Source organism: Psammomys obesus, unplaced genomic scaffold (assembly GCF_907164565.1).
Source record: "Psammomys obesus unplaced genomic scaffold, mPsaObe1.curated_primary_1811, whole genome shotgun sequence".
In the NCBI taxonomy this organism is placed as follows: domain Eukaryota; kingdom Metazoa; phylum Chordata; class Mammalia; order Rodentia; family Muridae; genus Psammomys; species Psammomys obesus.
This window is the reverse complement of record NW_026596034.1, coordinates 21,131,500-21,141,067: the sequence shown is the minus strand read 5'-3', so window position 1 is coordinate 21,141,067 and position 9,568 is coordinate 21,131,500. Positions and strand designations below refer to the sequence as shown.

The 9,568-nt window shown below is 46.9% G+C and overlaps 1 protein-coding gene across 2 annotated transcripts in view; it reads right to left on the bottom strand.

Moving 5' to 3' along the window:
- Window positions 1–1,217, bottom strand: part of Ca7 (carbonic anhydrase 7) — an 11,730-nt gene extending 10,513 nt beyond the window's left edge. For both annotated transcript variants that reach the window (XM_055621544.1, XM_055621543.1), the window contains exon 1: window positions 1,109–1,217. In XM_055621544.1, coding sequence (XP_055477519.1) covers window positions 1,109–1,148 — 40 coding nt within the window. In that variant the 5' untranslated portion in view covers window positions 1,149–1,217. The remainder of the gene's footprint in view (window positions 1–1,108) is intronic.
- Window positions 1,218–9,568: the final 8,351 nt, after the last annotated feature.

Sequence of the window (9,568 nt, the reverse complement as noted above, 5' to 3'; positions counted from 1 at the left end):
TCTCTCTCTCTCTCTCTCTCTCTCTCTCTCTCTCTCTCTCTCTCTCTCTCCCCTTTATGTCTCTGTCCAGTCTAGAATGTCCAAATCTGAGGATGCCCTTCCAAAACATGTTGCTTTGTCTTTGAGGGTCCTAGAGAGGACAGAAACTGCAGCAACTACGGGATTCCCTCTGGTCAATTGCAACTTCCTCCCACAGACAATAAATAGCCCAGGACGTCCACTCGCTCTCACAAAGTGACTATCCCTGGAAAAAGCGGGACGTAGGAAGAGTACCCCCTCCAGCACTTGCTCCACCCTCCACTTGCCTGGGTTCCCTCCTGACAGCCAGGATCTTGGGTGATCATGCTCCTTCTCTGGGAAATGGAGAAGCCCTTCCTTGCCCCACACCCTGTCTCTTCTTGGCAAGAAACACACCCAAAGGGAGCTGACCTGCCCCAGACCCACACTCAAAGCTGTCTGGCTCGCCAGCTTCTTCCACCCTCTCCATGCATGCCTAGGAAACTGAGGCAGAATGGAGGAGCCGTCCTGGCACCCATGGCTCCACTCACTTGGGACGCGCTGAAACGCTCTACCGGCTGTAGACACCCAGACGTTCGCGTGTGTCCCCAGGTGCCCTCCCTCTTTCCTCGTGTACCAGCCCGCACCGCAAGCTCGGACACTCCAGCGGGGAAACTCTCTGGTGGGGACACGCGGAGCCCAGCTCCTGGGAGGTCCCCGCATATCCACTGTGCGTGCTCCCCGCAATGACACCCACGCATGGCGCTGCGACGCGGCCACCCCCCTCCCGCCTACGTTGCCCTAAGCCACCTGCAAGCGCTGCGCACGCGGGATGAGAGAGAGTGCGGGACCGGGTGGGAGCCAGCGCTGCAGTCCCGCGCTGCGCGGAGGCGGCGGCAGGGCTCGCTCAGCTATCCAGGGGTTCCCGGTTGGGCCTGGGGCGCAACACGGACTTTGAGCCCAGATCAGAGGAAACAAGGCTGGGCTTGGGCTCTGGGGACTGCACGAGAGAGAGGTCAGGGTGGGTACTGGAGAGTGGGGCTTGCGGGTTCCGAAAACCTGGTCAGACGCACGAGTCGCAGCTGGGTGAGAACTAGGGGTCGGCGCCTACCGTCGTCCTGGCCGTAGCCCCAACAGTGGTGGCCGGTCATGCCGCTGCTGTCTCCGCGGCCGAGCACCCGCCGGCTCTGCTCCTTGCGCTCGCTCCGTCTGCGACTCCGGCCCCGCTAGCTGCGGTGGAGCAGCCTCTTAAAGTGGCGGCGGGCGGGAGGAGCGGTTCCCCAGGGACCCGCCCCCCACCCCCCAACAGTGCAGGAGAGGCTGGCCCGGCCCTGCCCTGCCCCCACCCTCCAGCTGGCCTGTGAAGTCCCAAGTCGAGGTAGGAGGTCATGAAGAGATAAGCCTATTCCTCATCTCTTATCGGCTCTGGGTCCCCACCACCCTCGTTCCTTTTTTGCCAGCACGTGTGCGAACTCTGGGACTGGAGAGACCGTGCTGGGAGGACTGCAGGACTTGACTTTGCATCCTCCGCCCCAGGAATGACCCTGAGCGGTCAGTACCAGCCTTGAGGACCTGGGTCCCTAAGTCCCCTGGTGTGGAAACAAATGCTGCACAGAGCAGCAGGTGTCTGGAACTGAGACCTGTTTTCCAGATGCTGGGGTGGGGGTGGGGGAGCGACGGGGTCAATCTTTGGGTCCTTCTTGCGGTATAGCCACCTCTACATGCCACAGCGCTTATACTGCTGCTACATAACAGAGCAGGGGACGGAGGCAGGGAAGGGTGAGATGAGCTGCCCAAGGTCACTTAGCTAGAGCACGAGGCATTCGTTCCCAGTTTGTCTCATTTCAGAAGCTATGAGGGCAAGGGGACCCTGTGGATAGGAGGGTCTAGGCGTCTTGGAGTAGACATGGGAGTAGGCATAGGATTGGCAATCTTCAAACCCTTGGCGCAAGTACAATTAGAGCCCTGAAGCAGAAGTAGGAAGGAGTGGCATCAACCAAGGGGCTGGGAGGAAGCTTGACCCACTGAAGACATCAGCCTCCCTCCTATTCCCTGTAGCTTTCCTCCTCCCGGGACTTTCTGCTTATCTTTCTAAAGTCTGCTATTTGTGCCCCCTCGCTTTGCCTCTCCATAACCATCAGTGCACCTGCTGGGCACTTAGGCCCTCCCTTTTGTAGTCAAGGTACCTTAATACCTGCCTTGGCCCAGCACCTTCCCATCCACCAGCCCTGGTCCTTGCTGTGCCCTCTTTCTGGTTTGTCTTCTATCTTCCACCCACTGGCTCCAGTAGGCCCAATCTGATTCATCTTAGCGTGTGGCCATGTGCCAAGGATAGGGCTTGTTTCTGGCTAGGCCTCAGCAGGCAGTTTAGGGAAGATAAACAGATGGGAAAAGGAAGGACAGACACATAGTCGCACCTATGCCCAAGAAGTGCTGAGGAACCATTTGCAGAATCTCTCTGCTGGTCAGACATTGGCCAGGGGCTACTATTTTAGTTTCTGCTCCTGGTTGACCTGCCATCTCCCCTAAGTGCCTGCCTCTGTCTCAATTACTTCTTCCAGTTCCACAGATAAAGATGTTTGGTTAATGGATAGCGAGTCAGCTGGACTGACTTCAATGATTCGCTAGCTTTGTAAAGTTGCCCTGTTTTGCAAGAGCAGAAAGGGGCTCTTGGTACAGCTCTGACCTCAGGGTAGGGATAGAAGACTCATATGAAAATATAAAGGGTTGGTTGCCAAGATCAGCAACCATAGAGATTTCAACAATTTTGTATGTTTGTTTGGTACAGGGTTTCTCTGTGTACCTCCGGCTGTCCTGGAACTGGCACTGTAGACCAGGCTGGGCTTGAACTCAGAGGTCCATCTGCCTCTGCTTCCCAAGTGCTGGGATTAAAGATGTGCACATCACACCTGGCAATTCCAAAATTATTGAAGCTCTAGATCTCCAAGCCAGACACACCAGTTACAGACTGGCAAGACAGTGGCCTTCAGAGGAGGTAAATTATATAGAGCCTGTCTCGTAGAGTGAACCAGATACCCTTCCCCTGAAAGAGGATCTTTGAAAGAGAATCTTCCCTTCAGGATCTTTGGATGGTACAGAATCTATTGACTGTTCCTCTTCACAGCAACTGAGGCCTTTTCTGTATGTATTTATAATACTAACTTAAATAATAAAATTGGGTGGCTGGATGGCTCAGCAGTTAAGAGCACTTGTGCTTGCAAAGGACCTGGGTTTGGTTCCCAGCCTGCATGGGGTAGCTCACAACTGTCCCTAACTCACATTTCTAGGGATCCAACAGCTTTGACCCTTAGAGGCACCAGTCATGCAAGTGTACACACAAACGTATTTGGAAGCAAAATACTCAAACACATACTATGAAATGAAGTGAAATAAAATAGTCCTTAAAAAATAAAGTTGGAGGTGGAGGCTGGAGAAGTAAGTGAGCAGTTAAGAATACTTACGTCTCTTGCAAAGAACCCAGGTTCAATACCTTTTACCCGCATGGTGGCTCACAACAGACTGTAACTCCAATTCCAAATGATCTGACAACCTCTTCTGGCTTCCTCAGGCACCATGCAGGCAAAACACCCATACACATAAAATAATAAATGTTAAAAAAAAAAAAGAATAAAACTGGAATTCTTCACTTCGATGTACACCCAGTATCACTTGCAGAAGTAACCCTGGAAGTAATCCTCATTTTACAGATGAGGATAGCAAGGCTCAGAGAGGTTGAATGATCTGTCAAAATATGCAAATGAATGACAGAACAAAGATGAAGATCCAGGCTGTTGGGTTTCTCACCCACATCCTTTAAAATCACAGCGAGGGGAGGAAGTGGATTTCACATTTGTTTCTCATTTGTATAGATATATTCTAGGCATTAAGAGAAGCAAGAGAGAGAGAGTGCGGTACAGATTCTAGGGAGGTGACCAGAGATGGGAAGGGTGGGGAAGATACAAATGGGAATGAGTACTTTACTAATTAGTCCTTTGTGCTTAAAGGGATTAGAATACACTCAGTGTATTAAACACAGTGAATGATCCAGTGCTTTCCCTTCTATAGCCATTCACAGAAATTTCCCTCTAGTACTGGGAATTTAAACAAATACGAAGATCCAATGACATCCGCCCTTTCAAAGAAGCCCTGGTGGGTCCAGCAGCCCACTCTGGTCAACTTGGGGGAGGCTGATCCCCCATTTAGACACCTCCAATTGCAGTTACATGCTGTTTTTAAAGCTCAATTGATTTCTCTGCTTGAGAGTTTACTCTTTGGGTCTCAAAGACATCGGTGGCTTCTGAGGTAGGAATATGAGAAAGGGCCAAAGTGTGGGTGGCTTGCAAAGCCATGTCTCACTTGTCATACAGCCTTGGCCACATCTCACTATCTTTCTCCAAAGTACAGTGTTTTTGCTTTAGAAGAGAGTGTTCCGGGGGAGTGTCCTGACCGTGCCCATTGTTCAGGGATCTCTGAACATACATTGAAACAACAGATGTCCAGCGCTGCACCAACAGGAAGAATAATGCCTCTGTCTCACCCTTGATCTCTATAGGGCTGTGGGCCAGGATGGAATCCTTACTTTTAGCACTAAAAAGAATTTCTTAGATTTAATCCCTAGCAACACACACAACTCACACACATACCACATACATTCCCACTTCAAGTTTGAGTGTATGTGTATAGATATGGTATGAAGTATATGGTATGAAGTCTGGATGTAAACACAGGCCAGTCAAAATGTTCTTCATACTCCCAGGATCATTGGCTGTGTGGCCTGCAGCAAATAGACCTCTTTGAGTCTGAGTTTGCATTTCTTTATTCATTAATCTATAAAATAGGAATAGAGAGCCTAGTAGGCCAAAAGGATGGTCAGACGACAACGACATGGTAACTATGACTTCCAGTGCCCAGGATGCAACTCTATTCTTCTTTCTCTCTTTTTTTTTTTTTTTTTTTTTTTCGAGACAGGGTTTCTCTGTGTAGCCTTGGTTGTCCTGAACTCACTTTGTAGACCAGGCTGACCTCAAACTCACAGAAATCTGCCTGCCTCTGCCTTCCTGAGTGCTGGGATTGCAGGGACCAACACCACTGTTCCTGGCTCTTCCTACTTTTTCTATCCTTTCGCCATTGGCTTAGTTTGTTGGGCACATTTAAAACCCCCCAATTTTTTTTTTCAAATTATAGAACACATTCCCACTGCAGAAACTTTGTTAGAATCAGGAAAATACACATAAGAAATTCTATTCTATTTTATTCTATTTATTTATTTATTTATTTATTTTTAAACAGGGGCTTCTCTTTGTAGCTCTGGAACTTGCTGTGTAGAGCAGGCTGGCCTTGAACTCAGAGATTCCCCCTGCCTCTGCTTCCTGAGTGCTGGGATTAGAGGCATGCATCACTACTGCCCCCCTTTATTGTGTGTGCATGTACATATGTGTGTTAGTGTGTATGTATATGTGTGTGTATGTGGAAGGAGAGAACTGACTCCCAAAAGTTATTCTTTGACCTCCACATGCATGCCATGGCCCATGCCCCAAAGCATGCTCACACATATAGCATATATATAATAATAATTAAAGATGAAATTTGACAATGTATCTATCATTTAATTTCATAATTTTATTTTTAGCTACTTATCCTAATGAAGTCATCATATACACACAAAGATATCTATATCCATGTACACATATACACATATGTACATAAATATACATATATATGCATGTATGTCTGTAAACCACGTGCATACCTAGTACCCTTAGAGTACTTAGAGTCAGATTCCCCCCATACAAATGGAGTTATAGATGGCTGTGGGATACCCTGTGGGTGCTGGGAATAGAACCATGGTTCTCTGCAAGAGCAGCCAGTGCTTTTAACCACTAAATCATCTCTCCAGCTCCTGTAAGAAAATGTAAATCCCTGTCCTGTTACTCCCCAAGGATTACCACTACTAATATTTTAGTGACACCAGACAAGGCTTTTCTATCATATATTAGTAAGCAATCAAGATTGTGTCTAAAGCCTTGTCACCAGCCTTTTCATCTGCTGCACTAAATAAGCTAATATGTGCTTGCATAGTAGCCTCAGGGGGCTTTACACTTACTGTTATTCATTGCTCTGGTGTCCCTTCCAGTTTTCAACACTGTAAATAGCATTGCACTGAACATTTTTAGTCATTCATCTTTGTGTGTGTGTGTTGACTTCCTTAGAATAAATGACTAGGAACAAAATTATGAAATTAAATGATAGACACATTGCCGAGTCTCACTTTTAATTATTTATTATTATATGTATGCCATGTGTGTGAACATGCTTTTGGGCATGTGCCGTGGCATGCATGTGGAGGTCAAAGAACAACTCTTGGGAGTTGGTTCTCTCCTTCCACTGTTGGTTCTGGGGCTCCAGCTCAGGTCACAAGGTTTGGAAAGCACTTTTTTCCCCGCTGAGCCAAGGACAGAAAGATATTTTATGTTTATTTATTTATTCTGTGGGGTTTTTTGTGTATGTGTAAGCACATGTGTGTCCATGTCTGTGTGTGTGTGTATGTGTATCCCCATATGACATGGTACATGCGCGTAGATCAGAAGACAACTTTCAGGTCTCAGTTTTGTTGTTTTTTCCCCACTATGTGGGTCCTGGCTGTCAAACTCAAGCTGTCAAGTTCAGCATTAAGTGTCTTTACCTGCTAAGCCATCCTACTAGCCCCTATACTTTGTGGTTTGTTTGTTTGAGACAGAGTCTTTCTATGTAGCACTGGCCAGCCTATCACTTGTTATGTAGATCAGGCTGGTCTTGAACTCACAAAGATCTGCTTACCTCTGCCAAGCACTTGGATTAAAGGTGTGCAATATCACATCCAGCTCCAAACTAACATTTTAAAGTGTAGAAATTATGGTGGGACCTGGAGAGATGGCTAAGTGGTTAAGAGTGTAGTCTGCTCTTCCAGAGGATCCAGGTTTGATTCTTAGCACCCAAATGGTGGCTCACAACCTTCTGTGACTACAGTCCTACGGGATTTGATGCCCTTTTCTGGCTTCTAACAGTTCCTGCACTCTGTTTATGTTTATGTGTGGTGAACATAAACTCGCTCAGGCTCACACACATAAATAAAAGTAAATAAATGTAGTGGAAGTATTTTTCTTTATCCTTTCATTGAACATGCACTTATCAAATACTTTGTAAATGTTAAATGGGGCCCCAATTGTGAGGGATATTACTGCGAATATTGTAGACCCACTGTTGCCTTAGGCTGCTTCTGAGGGTAGGGGGAGAGGCAAGAATCAGACAATGAGAATTAGACAATGAGCACCTGGGGGAGAAAGGCAAAGGTGGACAAGGGCAGACAGGGAAGGCTAGCGATCAAGCCCCCCCAAGTTATATACTTTTTTTCTTTCTTGGCTCTTCTTCTATCACAATGTATAGGCTGTCTTCAACTTCCCCCCAATATCTCTCAAGATCAATAAGGATGGATGAAATATCAGGCTTGAATTGGCCAAAAATGTCAGGGTGTTGTTTCTGATTCTTAAGTTGGGCTATTTCCTTCCTCTATTCCAAGACTATTCTCTGTGTGTAAAGCAGATCAAGCAAGTAAAAACAAAACAAAAAAAAAAACCAAAACATTACAAACCCCCAAATAGTAAATATTAGTCTTTTTCTGTCAAACGCTGGAAACATTTTGCTTACAAAAGGAAATAAAATCCTTTTTATCGCCCCCACATTGTGAAACCTCTATGCAAATGTTTTAGCCCCACCCCCTCACAGCTGGGGTAAAGCTTGCTTCTGCAATCCCCCCTTCATTCTTTTAACTTAAGCAACTAAAGTGGCAAACCTCTTTACCTCTTCCCGATTCCTTTCATTTCCTTTACACCAATTCTTTTAAAACTAGCAGATAGAAGGCTCCGCAGTCCAGAGCACTTGTTGCTCTGCAGAAGACCCAAGTTCTGTACCCACATTGGATGGCTCACAACTCCAGGGGGATCCCATATTTCTGTCCCATATTTCATACACTCATATGTGAATACACACACACACACACACACACACACACACACACACACACACAAGAATAAGTTTTCTTTGAAGGAGAGGCAGCAAGATGACTCAGCAGGTAAAGGCTCCTGCCAAACTGGAAGAGTTGGGTTTATCCCTGGAACCTACGCTGAAGAAGAAAAGTGACTTCTGCAAGTTGTCCTCTGTCCTCTATGAGTGCACCATGACATTCTTACACACTCGACAACAAATAAATCAATCTAAACACTTTCATAAGGAATGCATGCTCTGAGGTGTCTTCTTACAGACACCAACAACTCGATCTTTTCCCAAATCATGTATTCACAGGCAGTACAAACTCCAACCGCCATGGCATTCGTTTCCAAACACATCAGTTGATCTTTCCTTTCCTGTTGCCAGTGTGCAGGAGAGGCTATGTAGTGAACTTTGACCTGTCACTTCTGATCTTCTCAGGTTCCCTGGGTATATTTCATTATCTCTCATGTCTCACCTGTCTAGCTGGAGAAGGAAATGTGACAGCAGATGCACATAACTAGCTGGGAAAGCCTCATGCCTTTCTCTCCCATCATTTGGGTTCCACAGAAGCTGAGAGGGAAGTCATGGTAAGGTGTGCCCTCACCTCAGTCCTGACGATGTGCCCAGGGGAAGTCCATTTATCAACACTTCAACATTACTGTCAAATTGAGCCACCTCGTCCCCCATTCCCAGGGCTGAAGGGATTGTGTGTGGGGAATGTACACTCATTATGTGTTGGGATATCTCAGGGTGTGCAGGAGAACCTGGCAATCATTAACCTGGAGACTCCTGTAGAAACAGGGATAGAGGACAGGAATCCTTATTTGTCACCAAGCCTCTTGCTACCTCCTGTCCTCAACTTGCTCATAAACTCCATCCTTAGCCTGCTATCACAGGACAGTTATCCAGTGTCACGTGGAGCGATGGATGGTGGCAATTGAAGCAAATTTCCCCAGGTTAGTTTTCACAGCCAGCTGCTTCTCAGACCTCCCAATGCACTTCTCATTTATTACCTGAGGGGGATGATACTGTTCCTTCTTATTCAAAACACCTTTCCATCCCTTCATCACAGGGAACATTCTTGGAAGGAAGCAGTGTGTGGGGAGGGTGGGAGAGGAGGCGGGGGTCTCTGTCTACCCGACAGACCAGCTTCTCTATACAGGAGGGCCACCTTGCTAGATAAGGATGCCTGTATACTGTCCCTCTTGGCTGGTCTTCAGGAACTGTGAACTCATCCGGAAAACTAAGGTTTATCAGTGTTTGTTTCCACTGATAGGAAACCACTGGCTTTGTCGTTGGAAACAGTCTTTCAAGCTGTGGGCTTCCTTTGTGACAGGAGGAAAGAGTGGGTAAACAAGAGGAATCATAAGGAAAGTTCATACAAAAACAACTCAGTTCAAGCACGGCATGGTGGTACACGTCTTTAATCCCAAAACGAGGGAGGAAGGTCCTTTCTGAGAGTTTGAGGCTAATCTGATCTGCATAGCGAGTTCCAGGCCAGCCAGGACTACAAGAAAAAGCCTGTCTCAAAAAAATAATAAACAAA